The 22,967-nt window shown below is 33.6% G+C and overlaps 3 protein-coding genes across 5 annotated transcripts in view; 2 read left to right on the top strand and 1 right to left on the bottom strand.

Moving 5' to 3' along the window:
- Window positions 1-22,967, bottom strand: part of LOC107191198 (ATP-dependent helicase brm) — a 56,797-nt gene that overhangs the window by 11,962 nt on the left and 21,868 nt on the right. The gene's annotated exons all lie outside the window — the stretch shown is intronic.
- On the top strand, window positions 85-9,913 carry LOC107191217 (inositol monophosphatase 1-like). The gene is made up of 5 exons (XM_015580206.1): window positions 85-233; window positions 2,715-2,848; window positions 3,669-3,931; window positions 6,285-6,542; window positions 9,533-9,913. Exons 1-5 carry the CDS (start codon window positions 165-167, stop codon window positions 9,655-9,657), a joined length of 849 nt encoding a protein of 282 aa, XP_015435692.1. The 5' UTR covers window positions 85-164; the 3' UTR covers window positions 9,658-9,913.
- Window positions 18,093-21,875, top strand: LOC107191241 (inositol monophosphatase 2-like). Its single transcript, XM_015580233.1, has 4 exons — window positions 18,093-18,388; window positions 19,863-19,971; window positions 21,073-21,224; window positions 21,705-21,875. The coding sequence occupies exons 1-4, from the start codon at window positions 18,154-18,156 to the stop codon at window positions 21,830-21,832; spliced, it is 624 nt and encodes a 207-aa protein (XP_015435719.1). The 5' UTR covers window positions 18,093-18,153; the 3' UTR covers window positions 21,833-21,875.

Raw genomic sequence — 22,967 nt, forward strand, 5'->3', positions numbered from 1 at the left:
ACTATTACGCGTAATCAGTTACTGATAATTCAACAGGAAGATTCATTGGCAATGTCATGTGGTCGAGGACTTCCTAGTGGGGGTTGACAATCGGGAAATAAGAGCAGAGCCCGGCAAGTTGAGACAATAGAGCCGTAAACGCTGGTCTACTAACAGCATTCAATATGATCAGCAACGAAGACCTCGACTACTGCTACGATTTTGTTCTGAAGCTGACCATCGAATCAGGAAAGGTACATTGTTTTATCCATCAACAAACATTTTTCTCCGCTAACTCTTACATTTTTCATTTATTTTATAAATGTTTTTTAAAGAATTTTATAAATGTTCGAAGTTAGTGTAGAATAATTAGGATAGTTTGTATTCAATTTCAAAGTTATTATCTCGATTCACGCACATCTTTCACGTGATTAATTACGCGATTATTATGTGTGCGTTCATAAATCAGGTGTGGAACCTCAGTCAGTCGTTTTCTGCATAATATTTTAGACGCACGTTTAAATTCCGAAGAAAGAACAAAATGTTTGTGTCGGTGTTTGAACACTTTATCTTGTGAATTCGTGCACTTTGCTCTGCATCTAAAGCGTGGACCTTCAGTGTGTTCCAGTGTCTTCCCGTGTTAAAAATTTCATTATCTATTGATTTTTATGCGTTTTTGTATTGCAATGCTTATGTTGTATTACATTATGTCTCCATCTATAACGGCAGATCTACGTTATACTGATTGTCATTAGTCTTTAATTGTGTCCAGTAGATGTTCATGATCTAAAAATGGAACGATTTCATTGACACATTTCTACTTTGTTCAAATAGCGTTAAACATTTCGAAAATAATCTTAAATTTAAAGTTTAGGAACAAGACACTTCTTAAAGTCGTTATATATTTTAATATGTGATACTAGAGTATTATTCCAAGTTGAAATAAAGAAAATAAGGGAGAGTGGGGTAATTACGAACACGTAAGCAAACAAAACAAACATAACGAAAGTTGAGTGATAAACGAATTTGTTTATTACTTATAATTATATTATACTCAACCTATTCATCTACAAACTACAATATCGAATTTTGGAAAAATTATTATAAAAATCAACTGTTTAGTCAAACAACGAAACACTGCACATGGTTATCACGAACAGAGTGCTAATAAAAAACTTAACTATTACTATTATTAAAAACGAAATTTTAACTATTATTTATTTATATCAAACAAAAAATGATCCGATTCGCCTCGGTGTACCCTAAATCGCACAGAAAGTCTCTGGATGTGCTTTTACCACAGCTGCATTTTTCATTTTCCCATAAGTTACATTTGTAACACATGATCCAATCTTCAGTAGCCCCCATCCAGTTTATTCGCCAATACCCCACGACGTCAACAAATAAGAGAAAAATTAATTTAGAGGTTAAAATCAGTTCACAGACAACGCGTCGGTTATAAAACGTTGTTTAATATGTGCTTATTTTAACTTGAATAAATCGGAAATTCTATCATTAATGCATCAGTAACTACATGCAATTGTAAATAGACAAAATGTTACTTGAAAAACGATGAAAATAATAAATTTTGTGGTAATTATTCGGAATAGGTTCATTCTCACCGATTTCAATGACCTTGAAATATGTTGTCAAGGTCATCGTTCTGAATAACTTTTCCTTATACATGTTACCGCCGTTTGGCTTTAGTTTCCGAGATATTCGCAAAAATATATTCGATACTGTATACTGTATTTTGTTCTGTATGGGTAATTATGTAGAAAAAGGGCAACTTCGTGTATGACCTTGACCTTGAGTATGTTGTCAAGGTCAACGTTCTGGGTGACCTTGACCTTGAAAAAATTGGCAGTATGCAATACTTAAGAGAAGATATATATTTGAAAGAAGGGGTTTGGGTTAAGTTAAGTTTCTATCTGTTTTTCGGATATTTACAAAAAACTTTCGTTAAACTTAGATTTATGACTGGTAGTATGTATTGATCAGAGTTGATTAAAGACACACCCCCAGTGTTAATCACATTCACCAACATCCCACCAAACACAAGTTTAGTTATTAATATCTACAAAAACAGGAAAGAAGTTTCTTCATCGGGTCCCAGAGCACATCGTGTGTGTGTCTTGTGTTTGGTGGGATGTTGGGTGCGTGGATAACACTGGGTGGTGTGTGCTGGGATGTTCGGTGAGTGGTACAATAATTAATTAACAAATAAAAACTTGAAAAAGTATCATGTAAATTGAAACATATTTTCTTGAGTATCTCGGAAATTGTGGCCGAGCGGCGGTAATATGTATAAGGAAAAGTTGTTCAGTATGATGACCTTGACAACATATTTCAAGGTCATTTAAATCAGTGAGGATAGACCTATTCCGAATAATTACCAAATTTGTTTATTTTGAACGGCTTGCGCGGTCTCTGATTATTACTTTCTTCCTAGCACTGAATACAAGCTAAACTGTCAGTTAGTGGAGGCAGAAGTGATACTATTTACAAAGTATACAAACTAATCGAGAAATATATAGCGTAATTATTGTCAGTAATATTCTCTATTTCTTAAACAAGAGTATCAACTTTTGGTTAAATTAATTCCAGTACGTAGGTTAACCAATAATTATGAAATCAGTTTAAAATTACCTCTACTTTCCGAACACATAATTTCCTAGAAAATTCTTTTGAAACATAAAAAACTTCTAGGATCAATTACATCAACATTTTTCCAGATAATTCGTGATGCCATTCAGGGCTCAAAGAAAATCGAAACCAAAGCTGGAGATTGGGATCTGGTGACGCAGTACGACAAAAAAATGGAGGAGTTTTTGATAAACAGTATTGCGAAAGAATTCCCAAAACATAAGTATACAAATTATACTAAATGACATCATTAAGTGTACCAATGAATAATTGAATCTTCACTTAATAAAATAGTGACACACTTTGAATTCGATACACATTACCCAAAACAGTTAATCCATACTGCAGCAGCTGTACCTATCAAAATATATAAAAAAAAAACTAGGTGATAGGATCGTATAGCAAAACAATATTAATTTATCTGTAGCACTTATTTCATTTCGTTTGCTGGGTTGAGGCAACAGACTCGGCCTACGGTGGCGATATTCTAACTATTTTGAACAACACATTTTCCCTCCATTTTGTTTTATAAAAATGATACAGAATATTCGAAAACAATCATGAAAATCATAAGGAGTCATGAGCGTAGCTAAAGGTGGGCAGGGAGGGAGGCGCACTTGCCGCCCCTGGACGGAAAAAAGTGGTTTTTGCCACCCTACAAGAAAAAAAATTAGATTTTGCTCCCCCCCCACCCCTTCCCAGAGTTACAAAATTTTTGCCTAATATGTATTTAATATTGCAGTATAATTTGAAAAACGACTAACAGCCTCTATTAACAGAACACATACATTTTCAAGGATTCATGACTTTAAAAACAAAATAAATTGTCTGGTTATGTATGGCTTTTTTCACTGTGGCAGTAGATGTGTTATATTTGCCCCCCCCCCCCATAACCAGGCTACGCCCATGTTAAGAGTGCATGTGCTGTTGCCTTTCTTCGAAAGAAACGTTGAAGTTAGTAAAAAGTAGCAAATTATTCATTGGTATACCTAGTGATAATTATGACACATTGAAAATAAAAATGAAATTTATATAAATTCTAGGTTTATCGGCGAAGAAACAGTCTCCTCCACAAACTCACTGCCCGAACTAACGGACGAGCCAACGTGGATCATCGATCCGATTGACGGGACCACGAACTTCGTTCATTCTTTCCCTTTCACCTGTGTATCGATCGGGTTGTCGGTAAAAAAGGAACTAGAAATCGGTATTGTTTACAATCCCATTTTGGAGCAATTGTTCACGGCTAGGAGGGGGCGTGGAGCTTCTCTGAACGGGAAACCTATCCACGCTTCTAAAGTAGAGAGTAAGTTCCTTGCAGAAGCTTCTTGTACGCACAAACTTCTTCGTAGCTTTTCTACGATTTTGCGAAACTATTACAGTGGGTAAAAAAAGTATTCGTACACCTTTAAAACAGAACAACTCTTCCAAAATTAGACCACGTGACTTGAGTCTCTTTGTGAACTTAGAAGGATCAGTTTACTAAATGATGTGTTAAAAAAGTTTTGAAAAATTTTCGACTTTTCAGAATGTCGAAGAAAATAGTAAATGTCGGTTTTTACAACTTTTTTTGTTTGAGACTGTAATGAAAATTTAATAAATACATTTCGAAAATGTATGTCAGTTATATACATGCTGCAACTTTGATTGAAATCGATTAATGCAGAAACGAGTAACAGGCATCGAAAAATGTAAGAATCTTTAGATATACTACAGTTGTAGGTCAAAAGCCGAAAAAACTGCGATTTTCAACATTTTTAACCGTGTGTATCTCATAACAATGTTCACCGATTTCGACGAAATTTTCAGCATGCATGTAACTAACATAAATATAAGCAATGTATTCATTAAATTTTCATTACAATCTCGGATAAAAAGGTCGCACAAAGCGACCTTTGCTATTTTCTTCGCTATTCCGACCAATTGAAACTTTTTCAACATTTTGTTAACACATCATTTTGTACACTAATACTTCTGACATCACAAAGAAACTCAAGTCACTTGGTCTAATTTTGAAAGGGTTGTTCTGTTGTAAAGGGTGTACAAATATTTTTTTGACCCACTGTAATTATAGTAATACACCTAGATAACATTATTAACTATGTACAATGACTTTAAACGTAGTGTTTTGTATGTTTATTATGACCGCAATGCAACAATATTTATAAATACTGTATAAGATGAGAAATTAATAACTTTATGGTTATTTATATGTTTACGTACAAATTTTTGATTAATTATATAAAAATAATGTAATAAATAGATAAAAAATATTGTTGCGTCTTAGTTTCTCCTCGGGTTTCATTTTATTTATTAGAAAAATTTCTAAAAGTTTGAAAGTAATATAATTCCTGTATAATTGTATAACATCCAGCATTCTTTATGTTGAATTTTCCGGACGATCACACTCGACCCTCGGGGAGAAATTTACAAAAAAGAAACTTGTGTATAATTTTCCATCTTATAAAAATGATTTGTCAATGTAAACAAATAGTATTCAAATAAGCCAAACTTCCATAGTTTCCAAGATTAAAATTCATAAGTACTCCTGTTGCACGAAAATCGGCAAAAATTGCAAACTTCACGGACTGTTTTTTTTTAAAACAAATATGATACCAGCAAAATTATGACTTTATCCCCCCTCTCTGCAACTTTCCTATTCTATCCCAATATTATTGCATTGCGATCATAAGAAATCTACGGAACACTACGCTTGAAACCATTGTAAATAGTGTAATGTACGGAATAATTAATGTGATCTAGGCCCACTAGTATAATTATTATTTATAGTTAATGTAATAGTAATTAGTATTATTAGTAGGGTCACCGTTACCAGATCGAGAGAAAAAAGGGTGTGTGGAAATTCTCCTGGCAACGCTAAGTAAGGGACACACGGATTTTATTTATGATCTCCGTTGACCCGACATTCGGCAGTAGACGGCCTTTTATAGTCCTGCCCAGTTGATAAACCCGTTCTGTATACAAGGTGTAACAAAAATGTTGGAGAACTCGGAAATGGGAGACTCCTGAGGTGACTTGAAACAAGTTTTTCCTTAGCAAAAATGTTATCTGAGGCTTCGTTAACGAGATATTAACGAGAAACCCCGACCAATCAGAGCGCAAGTCTGCCGGCCGAGCTCCCGCGGTAGCATTAGTTACGAGCTGCGATTGGTAGCCAGCGCTATCGCGGGAGGTCGGCTGGCAGACTCGCGCCGTGATTGGTCGGGGTTTTTCGTTAATATCTCGTTAACGAAGCCTCGGATAACATTTTTGTTAAAGAAAAACTTGTTTCAAATCACATCACGAGTCTCCCATTTCAGGGTTCTCCAACATTTTTGTTACACCCTGTAAAGTGAGGTTTTACAATGGTTTGTTACTAAAATGAAACGATTGAAAAATCGTAGTCGCTATGGTGACTAACTCCATTTCTCAAATGCTTTTTCATATTTTAAAGCAAAAGCACTTGATCGGTGCTGAACTTTTTTATACTGCAAATAAATTTTAACTATACAATCTCCAGAGTTGTCACCTTGTCAAACGAAACGGTTCACATGTTGAATATCTAACATTTACTAGATTTACTCCCACTAATTCTTAGACTTTTGATTTTTCAAAAAAGTAATCACTGCCGTTCTTTTCAATGAATGAACCCTTTTCAGAATTGGAGCACTCGTTGCTGTGCCTCGAGGCATCGTACGCAACGATTGAGAGTATCAGAGACACCGTTCTCGGAAGAATGGAGGCATTCGTCTCGGTTGCTCACGGTATCCGGACAATGGGATCAGCGGCATTGACTCTTTGTTACGTGGCAATGGGTGCAGCGGAAGCTTATCATACTGACAATCTAATGGCTTGGGACGTCGCCGCCGGTGTACTTATCATCAGGGAGGCTGGCGGTGTAGTAATTGATACGAACGGTCCGTATATACTATTTCATACAAGATATGTATTTAACAAGTTATTTTCAGATTTGTGAAAGATAATTACAGTATCCTTTCTCTCAACCCCTTTCGTTGGCAGGCCCAGCAAGAAGGAGAAATTGACACATTCTTCGGATTTAATTTTAAAATACATACAAAATTCGTTAGGTCTCACGTATATAGGGTTAGTCACAAGGAACAGAACACCTAAATATTTTTGCTGGTATTGAAGCAGGGCCTTAAACCGGTATCATTTTGATACTGGTATTATGCCATCAAAGCTATTTCGAAACCAATGAATTACCGAAAACCGAAATAAATACCGGTATTTTTTCGGTTTTTATAAGCGTAAGGCTTATACATATACGGCGAAAGTACAACCTAAAATACCGGTATTTTACGTTTCGGTAGACGTCCCCGGATTGGAGATAGAGGAATATGTCAGAGACAAAAGTTGTACTGTTCAATGGGGCAAAGATGGTGGTGTGTAAGCAAACTTTTTGTTGGGTGTTATTTAAACGTCAACAATGTTTTTATTTTTGCAGTTTTAACTTTCTAGCGTTGTGGCTGATATCAAGACGAGTTCAGTAGCATTTCCTAATATAGGCATGTCCATACTATAACCTTGAAACGACCTTGAATTCAAAATCTGGGTTCGATCAACAGAAACATTAACGTGTGTAAGTTCGGTCTCTGAAGTTATCAGGCTTCATTCGTGGTGACAATATGTGTGCCGTCTATTTGAAATCTGAATTGATTGAACATTTGAAATTAAATTAAATTAAATTGAAATTAAATACAAAAAAATATTTGAATTTAAACGACTTTAAACGACTTATAATTGTACCTAAGTAAAATAATTTTCTATATTGATATTTACGTTGGTCAAACGTAGATTTCTGGATCCATGGTTATTTCAAGGTCATAATATATGTACTAGGTCATTGAACTCACAAGGTCATCAAACTACACAATACCATTTACGAAAACATCGATTACCTTCAAATGACTTTGAAAATAACATCAAATAAGAAGTTCGTTTACACCACTAACTTTGCACCCTTGAACAATAGGTTTTTTGTCGGATCAACCGGCCATTCGTTTATCCAGTCAGGGGTCCAGTTCCATAAGAATATCCATTCAGAAGAATTTCTGAATTGCTTGATATTTGTATTTGAATTTTTTTAAACAGATGTGTATTTAAACATTCTTCGAAATTATTTCACATTTCCTACTAGCCACAGTAAAACGTGTTGAATAAAAAGAAAAGATACGAATCATTTCTTTGCACACGCATTAAGTCGAAAATTCTATTACGTAAGAACTATTGTCCGAAAATTTAGAATCATCCGAATCATTCCCCTACTTGCAGTAGAACCGGTACTGCAAAATAGAAATATTAAATCTTTCGCAGCCAGTTTACAAGCTCAGTGAATGTAAATGTTTAACCATCATTTCATGATAGTAACGTATTACCGTATCAGATACACCATTTGTGTAATTGTATAATCATCGGCGTGGCCTTACCTATTTACTTGATGGTATAATTTGTCATCATTAATTCGTTGAAACTAATCTCTAACACGAAGGTCACAGGGGTTGTTTAATATATTTATTTAGAATTAGAACCGAGTTCTTTCTTTAATATTAATGTTAGTACACCCAAATTGGACTGATTGAAAGTGTTCCGATTCATTTAAACAGCACTTTAACCATAACACAATAATTATGAAGTTTTTTTTGGAAAATATATTAAAACATTTTATTAAACAAATATATTAAAGTAAGTGATCATTTGAACGTGTTAGGGATGCTTTAGTCTTTGTTACCATTGCAGAGTAAAAATTGGTTAATTGTTTTTACAGAATAATGAAGGTTAGAGTTATCTAAATTAAAATGAATTGTAACAGACTGCATTCTGATCTGTTTATGAAAACCGTGCAAAATAATAGTGTAACATTAATGATAATCGGCCTTCCAATCGCTTCCAATTTGCATCCAATCTAATACACGGTGTCCATAAAGTCTATCTATTTTATAGAAATTGTTGAGAAAATAAGAAAACTCTAAGGGCATGTTAAAACGTACAACTGAAACAATTTCTTGAAACCATTTAAATTACGTAAAAAATATTTCTCGTACGATAAAAGATAGAAAGATATTTAGGTGGCCTATTTTAAACGGAACACCCTGTATTTTTTTGTTATTTCCCAAGATGATTGGAAACTTTCTTCAATACCTGTAGAACACTTCCAACAATTAATATTCAATTTTCTCATTCTGTACTTGGTAAATAGAGAATAATTTTAGATTTCTGAAATACTTTTAACTTCCACCTCTTCGAGACCTCAATGTTAAAAGTAAAGGTATAAAATGCTGACTTACATTCTTTTGAGTTAAATTATAAAAGAAGGAATTCAATAAAATTCAATTACTTTAATGGATGGTTTTACAATGTTAAGTTTCATTCTTGTATGACTTAAATTTTGAGTTAGTTCTAAATTAATTGGCTTATTTGAATCAGAATTAAATTTTGAATTAATTCTAAATCAATTGGCACATTTGAATCAGAATTAAATGTTGAGTTAATTCTAGAACAATTGGCAGACTCGAATCAGAATTAAATTTTGAGTTAATTTTTATTATATTTTACTTTGTTGTATCTACTATAAAACTATGTATACAACCAGAGTTCATTCTGTTTCCATTTCAATTATTAGACTACTAATATTTTTATTATTAAACAGCGTTAACGGTGCCGTTTACTGGTCAGTAAATATTAAACGATCTGAAATAAGAACAAAATTAACAAATTTTATGATTGACGAGATAAATTTTGTTTACTCTGATTTTCAGGGAATAATTATTAAAAACGCATATGTGTATAACATCCGCAGTAGAATTATTGGTTACAGAAAGCATTGTTATTTCGTACGAATTTAAAGAATAAAAGAGTATGTATTGATGAAATAAACGTTCTGTTTCAGGTGGAGAGTTTAATGTGATGTCACCGAAGGTAGTTGCAGCTGGTAATCATAAGCTGGCTATTGAACTGGTGAAGCTGATAAAGAAAGCTGATTTCACAACGTTGCAAAAGAAGCTGTTACACTAAGCAACTAGGAGACAAAACTCATTTAGACTAAATTATTACTTATGCAGTAGAGATAACATTAAATTAAAAACTTCAGTAATAAAAGCTTCTCCTAAAGAAATCTAATCTTAGTGTTAGGTAAGTGCCGGACGGGTTCTTATTAACGTTAACAGTGTTAATCACTGACATCGATAGTTAACAATAGACGGTGTTATCAGTTGCATAAGCGATGTGCAAACCTGTGAATCATGAACAAAAGTTCCCTGACAATAATGCACTCTTTGTTTACTCATTTCATTCTACCAACCTCGAATCCTAATTAACAATACGGCGGCTTCAATACATAGATACCTCGAAGAAATTCTTTTTTATTCTATCGTTTATACAGTGACAGAAACATCCTCCTCAAAAGAGTGAAACTTTCAGTATATTAGATACTACTCAAATAATTCAACTGCCACAATTTGAGCTAAGAAAATTACTTTTTCAAACAACATGAAAAATATAAATCTCTTTCAAAAGTATTTGTCATAGATGAACCATAGATTTTACGAAATTAGTGCGATTATTTCAGAAAATTCAGAATGGAAAAGAAATGTATGTCATCAATGAATATATTTAGTGACGCAAAAAAAAATTAACAGTTAATTAGTCCCAGGTAAAGGGTACAGCAGGATAAGGGTGTCAAAAGTGCTCTTAGACCGTTGTGATATACCATTCGATAGCTTGTGAAGAAAAAAGAGTCTGCGCCAAGCTTCAACCTTCTATCTCAATCAGGAGGGTAGTAATAGGGAAAATTCGGTTTGCCGTTTATTCCTCTAATTTTCCTGTTGCAAAAAATGGTCGAGCAACGACCACTTCGCTTGGAATGACCCAGATACTAATCAAACCCGATTAAACGAACCTTAGACACTAAACTCTAATTGGTATTCATGTGTATACAGTATAAGCAGTATGAAGTGTCACAATTTATTTTCGTGAGAACTAATGAAGGTACACACAGAGGTGCAGCTAAATACATATTTACAAATTCAGAGATATCCAATGAAAACGTGTAATGTTTATTTAAAACATTGTTTAATATCTTAAATAATTGCAGATATATGCAGCAGTTTTGCATTAGAAAAACGGTAAATAGAAATAAAATTGATCAAAAGTGTTACGCTTTGAGTTAGCGATATTAGTGGTTTATTTGTTCAATTTTACTGAATTAGATTGCAAGAAATTGCAATATTGACAAGTGCCAACCGACTTTTCCTTTAATAAAAAATTAAGATTATCTTTACTTTTTTTAAGTGGCACTATATAATTTTTTCTATCCGGTATTGTAGGTGACATCGTGACAAATTCAACGGTGTCGTATAAAGTTGTTTTTCTTGAATAATGTGCTTAAAAGATCATGCTTAAATGTACAGTGGAATTTAACTATATTGCCACGCGAGGCACTTCTACTTCACACGTACTTTCGAGTATACAAATTCGCCCTCCCACCACGATACGTACGCCTGCGCACCAGCACGATCCAGCTTCGGTGCAGGCGCTGAGGCGGAACTGAATTGAACATGAAACTTAGCATGGAGGGGGCTCTTAACTCATTGCCACTTTACTTCCCTACAGCTACGACCGTGGCAATATAATTAGAGTCCACTGTAATAAGATTCTTCGTTAACGTGTAAGTCAAACACAAGCGTGCATGAATACAGCATATAGTTTAAGCAGTTTATTAGGTGTCCAAAATAAACAAGGGGTTGAATTTATGACAAATCTATATTTATTGTTTACATTCAATTACGTTCATGTTTGACTCGCGCGTTAATAAAAACTCCTATTATTACATTTAAGAATGATTTTCTAAGCAAATTATTAGAAAAGAAAACAACTTTGTATGACTTCACTGAATTTTTCTCGATATCACCTACTAATAACAGGTATAAAGGACTATATGGTGCCGTTCAAAAAAGCAAGGGTGACCGAAATTTGTTATCGAAGACAAAGTTACTTGGTATATTTGTAATATTCCAATTTAATGCCGATCGATTACTGACTAATTTTTTTATTGAATTATCGGAAGTGTTGAAAAACTCGTGGCAACAGTTACGATGAACACCCTGTATGAGAGTAAAATGTTATGTAAAATTATAGAATTTAATTATTGTCATACTTCGTAGTTACTTTGTGGATGGTAACCAGTTTATATTCCAATATTAACCCCTCAAGTGGGGAGGGAGGATCTATCCGTCTTGGCTTATGCTTTCGTATAGAATTTAACGTCATAAAAATTACCATTACGTCATTTCATTTAAATGATACCATATTATGTATAAGGAAAAACACTTGTTCGGTCTGTAATTAAGTTAAAAAATAAGTCAACGTGTTAATGAATATTACAATTAATATAGATACATTTTAAAACATGACAAAAAATTTTGTAATACTTTTTAATATATACTCCAAAAATCCACCATCTCGAGATCCATTTATCTGAAATCAAAAAAACAGTTTTTCTTAAAACTTATAAGGATAGTTATTATATCGAGCAGATTCAGAAGATTTGGGTAACCAATACATTGTTTACTTAACATTTTGCATGAAAACACTAATAATTTTTGGATCACTTTCACAAAAACAGGTACCAATCAGCGAACTTTCATTATTTTTCAATAAAGGTGCTTGATATGATAACCATCCCTATAAGTTTTAAGAAAAACTTTGGTCTTTTCATTTGAGACTAGTGGATCTCGAGATTTTTGCATACCGTTTGGGCATCCGTTTTTTGTTAAAGTCACAGTCATTGCTGGTTTTTATAGAATATATTAAACAAAATAAAAAAAATTTTCATGTTTTGAAATGTACATTCATACACCTCAAACTGACTATTTATTCTATGTATTACAGTTTTCATTTACAAAAGTCCTGAGAAAGCCGTTTTTTTTTACAATATTTACATGTGAATGCACCCTTTAAGGCGACAATCGTAACTGTTAGGATCCCTGACTTTAAACGTCCATTTTTTGTATTGTACCCCTAAGGGCAATTGGCATCAACTTGGAAAGCGTGAAAAATGAAATATTATAATGTTTATATTGTGCATGTTTGCATTCTGTTACCATGGTTGTATAGAATTAGATATGTAATTAATAACTTTTTATGGCATGCACAAGCCTTACTTGAGGAACAAACAAGAAATGATGTATTACCTTAGTAACTAAAAGAAATGAGTAATCAATTGTATTTCGGAAGTTGAAGCGAACAGACGTAAATTATGTTAATTATTCATAATATTAAAACTGTATTCTAGTTCAACTTGTTACAAGTTACATTTTCATTCTTTAATTACAATTATGTTAAAGTTAAATTGAGTTGTTAATAAATAAGTTTGTAAAACATAAAGAAGAGTTGTATTAATTTCCCTAATTTCCGTCTTAACATAACTCATCGTATTGTTACTAGAGTAACAACAAAGAAGTTTAATGTGCTCCAATCACATATTATTAAAATGCTCCATTGTATATTATAATAAAAAAAAAAAGTTGAAAAAATATTCCGTTCAATTCATTAGAAACGACTAAATCGATGATATCCGGACTTCAAAGCCCTCCCTGAAAAATCGATCAATCGCACCTCGTGACGCGTTAGATAAGAGGGCACACATACATATATCGAATGTTTAGGTTCAGCCAGCTATGTCGTTTGCGCGATTCTCTGTGGTCGGTTGTAGTGATAAGAAAATCAAGACACACAGAACGCGCGTCGGATCTATCAGTCGTTCCCTTGAGAGCCTCGACGACAATGTCGAGCGAACAGGACATTAGAAATTACTTCGAGTTCGCGAAGGAACTAACCTTAAAGGCAGGTGAGGTAAGTGACAATCCCGTTCATGTTTCGATATTACCCTATCGACGTTCCGAATCGATGGAACACAACGAAGTTTTCATATAACCTACTCACAGCCAGGATCCTCGTTTATAAAACAATTTTCTATTTTCTTGTAACCTCTTTTTCCACTTCACTGGAGCTTCATAACGGTCACATTGAGGTCACACTTAGAGGTGGCGTGAACTGTTACTTGTGAATCACGAGTAATTCGATCACGTTCGTTCCCAATCACGGTGATTTTTCACAGTGATTCGTGATTTTTCGTGATTTTTCGTGATCGTTTCTGATTGGTGGAGAAACATAACAGTTCTTTACACGCGACACATAACCTATATATTTTATATTAACGACGTCGAAATGAAAATTCGAGTTATATCGTATAAAGTGAAGGAATACTTAGAAACAATGAAGAATTAATGATTATAAATTATAATCTACTTGTTACCTGGCAAATCAGTTTTTTTTTAGAATTTTTTGTTTTTTTTTCTACTGATTTTTAAAAACACAAATAGTAATGTAATTCATCGGAAAATCATGTTGAATACGTTTTTCTGTTTAAAGATCAAGGATTTACGATCGCAATGAGTAAATACACTCAAGATAAAAAAAATCGCAATCACGGTCGTGAATGAAGTTAAATCACGACAGTGATCGTGATTCGGCGATCACTGTGATAAATCACCGTTAGTGATTTTGCACGCCATATCTGGTCACAGTTACCCCACAGACTTTAAACGATTACGATAAAGAAACTATTAATTAGTTTAGGTTGAAAAAATTACTGAACAATCTTCAAATATTGCAAAATAAGAATGAAATGTTCTATATGTGTTAATTTCAATTTCAGTGTAGTAAAACAATCCGTGAAAAATGAGTGTTTTTACTTAAAAAGTTTTTAGATTTTTAATATTTATTGATCAATGTTTAGGGATGTTTGTCAAATTTAGCCTCATGTTGCCATAGGGTCAAACAGACCCCGTGTGACAGTTAAGGGTTAATATTACTAACAGATGCATGTCCTACAGAAATGTACATTTTTATCGGATAGTTCAAGAAAACTAGAATCAGACAGAAATTCAATATTTTAGGATTTTTATTACGGTAAACATAGAATATAGAATTTTAGTCATTATTTTATTATTATTTGCGCGAATTAATATATTATGAATGTTCGGAATATTTACTGATAATCATTCATTTGTCGTAAACGCCGGTGTATAAAATACATAGGTATAACGTAGTAGGCCCATCATTCGGTTATTTTGAATCTAATAAAATCCGTAAAAAGAAAATGAACATTCGTTTAATTTTGTGTTTTAATAATTAGCTTATAAGAGTGTCGATTCACATAAACATGCTCACACAAGCAATAACTTGTTAATAAAAACAAACAAAACGTAATAGTCAATAAAAAAAAATTAGGAAATCTCTATTAACTTTTTTAAATATTAACTCTGATAGTTTTTTGTATCCTTTACACGGAACAACGTGACTCTTTAATACTTTGAGTGTGATAATATAATTGAACTGATTGTTCGACCAAGATATAATATTTATATAAGTAATTAACACGAGACAAAATTGTTTCATCCATAATTCACTGATTAAAAGCATAAATTCTATTTAATTTAATCGTACAATGAAAACTTATCTGAATAATAAAACGTAATACACAGCACGTACACACCACTTAACACCGCCCTTGAAATTACAACACATTAACGTGGTAAAAATGATTCATCATTCTCGAATGATACAATAATGACCGCGGTCAATAGAAACTGTTCTGGTGATTTCAATGCATGGTAGCGCACCATTGCTGGCCTCGTGGCGTTCATTCGACATTGTGAATGGTTATTAAAACATTTCTTCATAAAACAATTACACTGAGTCATAAACAATTCCCATTCTAAATTCATTTTATCCAACATACTTTGTAAGGTCAATGACCCTATTTCTAATCATGTAAGAGTTCTGCTTTCGCAGAAATTGATTTTTATTATTTATTTATGCAACAATCGACAAAACAACTTATCAGATATAAAATTTAAACCTCCCATTATAATAAGTATTTTTACAAACATTTTAATTTAATAATAGCTCATTTAATATGAAATATAAAATGTCCCTATTTCTGCTCAGCGAAAATTGGAAGTGCCAAAACCAAACTTTGGCGAACAATATTAAAGATTCCGTAAGTTTTTTTTAGTAAAAATTCAGCTCCACCTCTAACTCACACAGGTAACAGCGGGCTGTAGCATTTTATGCAGTAATACTGAATGAATTTAAATAACTTTTTGTATAACTAATTTATTATTTAACTTTTTATATTAAATAAAAAATATACATACTCAGCAAACATAGGGACGTGATTAGAAATAGGGACATTGACATTCCCTACCGACAATGGGTCTCATAATTTTAGTATATTTAAGTAATTATGTCACTGTTGCCAAACTATGTATTTTTAAAATATGCACCATGTGAGATCTCTCTTTTGTTTTTGTCACTTGGAAATTCTAAGCTACAAAGGAAACGATGGTGTCGGGCAATATTTAAAAAAAAAATACAAGAGAAGTAGGTTAAAATAGAAGCAAAGTGCCAGTTATGTACAGTGAGAGTCAAAAGTGAGTATACACTTTGGAAGTATGTGGGATTCATTCATATTTATTTCTCTCAATTTAGAATCTAACATTTCACATAGATGCTGTATTAGATTGAGATCTGATGACTGTGGAGAAGGACTTAACTGGTTGTGTTTTCCAGCAAACAATTTCCAATCACTTTTGTCGTATATTTTGGGTCACGATCCCACTAAAAGACTCATGAATGCACTTGCAGCTGAATTCGATTTTAAAATATTTAAACATCCAAATTTCTCCATATGCTGAATTTGTAAATATGTATTTAGCTGTACCTCCGTCTGAACCTTCATTAGTTTTCACAAAAATAACTTGTGACACTTTATACTGCCTATACTGTATACACATGAGTATCAATCAGAGTTTAGTGTCTAAGGTTCGTTTAATCGGGTTTAAATAGTATTTGTGTGCTCGAAAGTACGTGTGAAGGGGAAGTGCCTCGCGTGGTAATATGTTCAGTGGCAATATAGTTAGAGTCCACTGTTATAAGTTTTGTCGCATACGATATTGACAATTAACAATAGAATAACAACGTGTTGGAAAAACAATTTACTGGAACATATTCTATTATTGTTCACGTAAAGATATTTATATAAATTATTCAAAATGTCCTCCTTTTGCTTTTATACAAGCTCTTAATCTTTGTGGGCATTCGTCGATTTGTGACAGAACTTAATAACCGACTATGTATATTTAATTTTGACTCTCACTGTACAAATGATTCGTACTTATCACCCGACCATGAACACTTATCTGCTAAGATCAGGCACGATAATAGAGATCTCGATCATCGTAAATTTTATCTCTGTGCTTCCACGTCTCTCGGTATTTCGTCAGATATTCAAATGCGGTTTCGAAGGCGAGAAAATTGTCGAGGCCAAGAACAACGAATGGGATCTGGTAACGAATTACGACAAGAAGATCGAGGAGATGTTGTTCAAAGGCTTGAAAGAAATGTTCCCTGATCACGAGTAAGTCACGATCATTGCTCGTTCGTTTGTTAAGAGGTCTCCCTACTGTGACGAGTCTAAAATTAGGCGAAATTCAGGAATTTTTTCTAGAAAAAACTAAGAGGTATATCGATATTAAACTTTTTTCTATGAATTCGTATACACTAATAGGATAAGCTTAATTTTTTTCATTTGAAAATGTAGTACAAATTAAAAGTTATTGTAATTTTCCGGGACTGCCTAAAAAAAAGGTGCCTCCATGGCTACTATTATATCAGCTGTCTACGTTATCTCAAATAAAAAATTGAGAAAGATTCTTCATCTATATGAACGTAACTATCGCCCGTACTGGAATGAATAAAAAATATTGAAAAATAACAAAATGGCGGAGTCTTGCAAAAGAGTGCCGACCTTCGCGAAAAAAGTAGCTCGCTTTTCAAGTTACAAAATTCGAATTTTGCAAATATCTACTTCATTCGAGTACAGGAGAGAACTATGTACCTACGGAACATGCCTACATAGTTTTAAGTCACTCCGTTAAATAGTTTCTGAGATATCGTGGCAACGATTTACAAAAATGACGTTTTCAGAAAAACGCGTTTAGAATTTCGATTCGAACCTGCATGCCGCGACGCGCCGCTTCGATTAATGGAAGCCGGAGGCAAGAGGAACCTTTTTATGATTATGGTTTTGAAATATTAAGCCTTGAGAACATGTAAAGAAGAAAAAATCGAGTTTTTTGACCTTTCACAGTAGGGAGACCCTTTAACCTCCATCCGTCCCTCATTTTCCTAACTTAATTTATCCCTTGGTGTCAAATTGATCCAGTGGTAAAAAACATACAATGAAGTGATAAATAGTTAAATTTGCAAATTCTTTAAAGTAAAAATCACGAAGCCTCAGTTGCATTTACCTACACATAACAGAATAACGTAATTTGTTAAGATAAAACTGTGCCAAATTGACACAAGCGAAGGAAGGGGGCTAAATTGGGGGTTTCGAATGGTGAACGAATTTACAGATTTATCGGGGAGGAGTCCGCCGCTGGAATGCACGAGAAACCGGAGCTAACGGACAAGCCAACCTGGATCATAGATCCTATCGATGGAACTATGAACTACGTGAATTCGTTCCCGTACACTTGCATCTCCGTCGGTCTGACGGTCTGCAAGGAAATCGTAGTCGGAATTATATACAATCCGCTCAGCTCGGAACTGTACACAGCTGTTAAAGGAGAAGGGGCATTTTTGAACGGGAAGCCTATCAAAACTTCCAATGTTACTGGTAATTCTCCATTCGTACACCATAAATAGCATGGTAGTATTGTTAAAATGAGCCTCGAGTCTTAAGCTTTAAGGTCGTTCGTGCCAAATTCGAAAGACTAGATAATTAAATAAAATTCTCAAAAACTGTTTATTACGAAATATACACACAAAAAAAGTTAGAGATTCGGCCGCCGACCAAATAAATAATAAAAGGGTTGTCAAAAATTGAGTTTTCAACACAGCTCTTATGGCAGTCTTGCGATTTCTTACCGGAAGTATAATCTTTTCTATTCACAAAAATTAGAATTGCTAACTAAAATATAATGAAAATAATGAACTAAATCTTGTACTATGCCAAAGATTCCAGGAAGATATTTGACAATAATGTCAAGAGTATGTAGGTTATTGTATGGTCTATTGGGACTATATGGAGAACTTGGCAACATTGCTGAAGTAGGGTCATACCCGCGAAGTACAATACATTTAAAAAATATTTTACTTATTTTCTTGTTTTAGTGCAGTGTCCAATTTTTTCACATACGAGTTTAGATACGCCATACGTGAGTGTCTTAAGCCATAGGCTTTGGGTATTTGAGAAATTTTATGATGAAATGCGCCACTTGTAATCTTCCAATGCGCCATACGTTGGCCACCCCTGTTTTAATGAATTCTAATTTTCTAAATTATAATGCACGAGAATACAATTCATTTACCACCTTAACAGCTCGAATCGCGGTTCAAACCCTACAAGGTTCGAACTCTCAAGGTTCGAAGCTTGAGCCGTGAAAGATCGAGTCTTTGACGTTTGAGCCTTTAAGCTTGAAGGCTCGAGTCGTATAAATTGTATGTAGTGAAGTGATGTACAGGGCTCGGTTTTCGAAGCCGCAAAACATAACCTAAAAGTTTTCAGTTTTGAACTCTCATATTACACGAAATTCAAGCTTTTAAACCTTCCGGGGGAATAATACAAAAACGTCCAGAAAAGCGTGTGTTTAGTCAAAAATAGGGGATACGTTTTTTTTTTATAGGCTGAGACGCGACTTTGAGGGGTGAAACCACCCCTCGAAGTTTCGACCCGAAAGTACTATCTCGAAAGCCAGATGAGATACATGAAAACTTCTAATGAACTAGGTTTGCGGTTTTTTTATGTAGAATGATATGGTGCTAACAAATTGTGCAAAATATAATTTGTTTATAATAAAAAAAATTTCGGATCGAAACTTTGAGGGGTGGTTTCACCCCTTAAAGTTGCGTTTCGAGCGATAAAAAAATACGAAGTTTCATCAAAATCGAAGGGGGACACTTCCGTGCCTTCCTTTGTTAGTCATGCTATTTCGAAATCGTAGTTTCTGATCATGTTACAACAGCCAACGTAATTACGAGCTTCCTTTCGTAATTTTCATTATTCATCCCGGGAAAAAACGGTGCACAACTATCCAATTACGATGGATTGCAATTAATCAACCATTTTTTATGTGGTTTATTCTTTACAGAGCTAAGAAAGGCGTTGGCTGAAATTGAGGTGTTCTCGTTGAGAATTCCATCGAAAAATCGGGACATCCGATGGAGCAGATTCGAGGCCGTACTTTCGGCAACTCGAGGGTAACTATACAAAATTGAATTAATTTCTCTCTCTTTTAAATGAAAAACTTGAATTCTTGCAACTACAGAAAGTGAACTGTCCTTTTCAGAAATTCTGAATAGATTATGTGTAATAATCTATTGTTATTTAACTACCAAAATAGTTTCTATAAGAATACAGTAACTTTTGAATATATTAAGATGTAGAATATAATAGTTACCCTAGAAACTAATAAAGAAAGAATAGGAGTTTTATTTCATTTGAAACCCTTAAAAGAGTAAACAAATTTTCATTGGATTTCAGTTTCAGTAAATTAGTCCATAAAAATCTACGTCTATATAAGCAGCTTAGCAGTCTAATTATGACTCAATCATTATGACTAAAACAAAAGGTATCGAAAAATAAATTTCAAACTGTCGTCAGAGAAAATTATGCAACTTCTTCGTTTTAATTTTCACAACTGCATCTATATTTCAGTTAAGAGTAATAATAATGACAATACTAAATCATAAATTATTATTAAATCATATATTACAAATATATACCACGACGTATCAGAAACAACAATTTAAAGTGCATTGTGTACAAGAACATGTTTAAAAAATACTAAAAATTGTAACGAATCGTGGATCTAGTTATTTTTCTACATAGTTACCTCTAGACTCTGATTGTACAACTATGTAGCTCTTATTGACGCCATTCTGTATAAAATGCTACCAGTTCATACCAGCTTGGCTTATTCTTATGTAATTGTCATGAATCTATAATTAAAGGAACGGTAATTCAAACATGGTAACATTAATTTACATACCTTTATAGGATTCGATGGAAACGATTGAACTAGGAAGAGAGAAATTACTATTTGTACTCGAAACTATACAAACTGTAATAACGTCTTGATGCGTGAACGGATTGCAAAATAATACCAGGCGCGAGTTGTGCGTGGTTACATCAGCCATTCAATTTTCAAAATTCCCGCCACAAGCTACAGAAATTTAAACTCTCCTGTAACAACTAGCCTCTATAATAGCTGGTCCTGGTCACCCCTATTCGAAGAACAACGACTATAATACTATCAACCATCAATACCATGGATATGTCCATTTTTTTTCTGTATTCAGAATAAGATTTATGGGATCTTCTGCCCTGTCGCTGGCATACGTGGCGAAAGGTGCGCTCGATTGCATGCAAGTGGACAATCTTCAACCTTGGGACATCGCGGCGGGAGTGTTGATCGTACGTGAAGCTGGTGGCACGATACTCGACACAAAAGGTACACGCCCGACAAATGAAAATGTGCCCCAGGAATTACGTAAAAAAAGTATTCGTAGACCCTTTAAAACAGAACAACTTTTTCAAAATTGGACCAAGTAACTTTAGTTTCTTTGTGAAGTTAGAAGGATTCGTTTACTAAATGATGTGTTAAACAAATTTTGAAAAATTTCCCCAGTTTTCGGTTGTTTTGAATGTTGAAGAAAATAGTAAAGGTCGCTTTTTATAACTTTTTTTATCTGAGACTGTAATGAAAATGTAAAACTGCAACTTTTTCAACATTTTGTTAAAACATTATTTAGTACACTAATCCTTCTAACTTCACAAAGAAACTCAAGTCACTTGGTCCGATTTAGAAAGAGTTGTTCTGTTTTAAAGGGTGTACGAATACTTTTTTTACCCACTATATGAAACATTGTATTCTATTTGCCAAAAGAAAAAAGAAATTCGTAAATTCAACGATAACAACTAATTCTTTCAGGTGGCACATACGATTTAATGAAACCGAATACGATCGCTGCTGCGAATGGGACGCTGGCGACCGAATTACAACAACTAATCGTAGACACCGATTTGAAAACGTTGCGGAAACGACTAACAAGGACCTGATCTTGTATTTTGTTAAAATTCGTTGAAACCATAGAGAAATAAATGTTTTACTACAAATTACACCGATTAACCCTTTTAGTGCTAGACCAAAAATGTGAATCTTAGCCGAGTCAAATTGCTGTAGTTTCGTAAGGTTTGAGAAAATTACAAAAATTTAGTTTTAAATGATAATTACAAAATTTAAAAAGGAACGTGTTAAGAAATAATAGGAAAATTAATTAATAACTAAAGTATTTCAATATTTGTTGATAATTATATTAATGATTATTCCAAATTATAAAGGAAATTCGAAAAGCCGGTCATCTTTTATAAATAGCATTTACAAATAAAAAACATCATCACTCTGACATAGTTTGATGTAAAACATATGATATGTATAAAACATAAATAATTTATATTCAATTATTTATAAAAATATTACAAATATTTCAAAAGACAAACAAATGATAATTGTATTAACATAATATAACAGCAACGGAAAAAATATAAACGAGTTCTAAACTATTAGACGCATCTAAAAAATTAAGACTTGTCATTTTCAAACAGAAACGCATAGTAATCTACGCACAGTGATACATCGATCGTTATTGGCACTTTTCGCAACGGTATACAGTAAATCCTCGATGCGTGTTTGAAGGTTCTTCGGCACTAACAAGGAGAGATCCTCAATTGTAACGCTTACTTTTTAATTTTTTACGGTTTAGCACAGTGATAGAGCTTGGAATTCTGAAACCAATGGTATTTGTTTCACTCCCATATGGCCATTAGTTTCTGAAATATTGAATATTTAGTGCCGATGAGTCTTGGAACACTGATTGAGGATTTGCTGTATCGTTTTTTGGCACCAAAAGGGTTAGGCTGGTGTTTTTACTACCTGTGAAACCCTCGACACTCTAACAGAATCTTTAGTATGCATTACATCATTGCGAGAAGGAAAATAATACTCATTATTTACAGAAGTTGTTTTTTTGGAAGATAACACGTTCTGAACGTACGATAAAGTCTTTATCTGTAAAATAAAGCTTAGATAGCTTATATGTACATACAATCAAAACGGTACGTGAGGTAAAGTTTGAATAAAAGATAAAACGGAAATCGAACTGTAAACAAACTGTTATGTCGATTCGAGAAACGA

Source organism: Dufourea novaeangliae, unplaced genomic scaffold (assembly GCF_001272555.1).
Source record: "Dufourea novaeangliae isolate 0120121106 unplaced genomic scaffold, ASM127255v1 scaffold11, whole genome shotgun sequence".
Taxonomy (NCBI): domain Eukaryota; kingdom Metazoa; phylum Arthropoda; class Insecta; order Hymenoptera; family Halictidae; genus Dufourea; species Dufourea novaeangliae.

What these genes read in the sequence shown, in the direction of transcription:
- LOC107191217 (XM_015580206.1), top strand. Translation starts at nt 165, where the DNA reads ATGATCAGCAACGAAGACCTCGACTACTGCTACGATTTTGTTCTGAAG. An exon ending in AAAGAATTCCCAAAACATAA is followed by an intron (nt 2,849 to 3,668) that starts GTATACAAATTA and finishes TATAAATTCTAG; the next exon opens with GTTTATCGGCGAAGAAACAG. An exon ending in CCACGCTTCTAAAGTAGAGA is followed by an intron (nt 3,932 to 6,284) that starts GTAAGTTCCTTG and finishes AACCCTTTTCAG; the next exon opens with AATTGGAGCACTCGTTGCTG.
- LOC107191241 (XM_015580233.1), top strand. Translation starts at nt 18,154, where the DNA reads ATGCACGAGAAACCGGAGCTAACGGACAAGCCAACCTGGATCATAGAT. An exon ending in GTACTTTCGGCAACTCGAGG is followed by an intron (nt 19,972 to 21,072) that starts GTAACTATACAA and finishes TTCTGTATTCAG; the next exon opens with AATAAGATTTATGGGATCTT. An exon ending in CACGATACTCGACACAAAAG is followed by an intron (nt 21,225 to 21,704) that starts GTACACGCCCGA and finishes TAATTCTTTCAG; the next exon opens with GTGGCACATACGATTTAATG.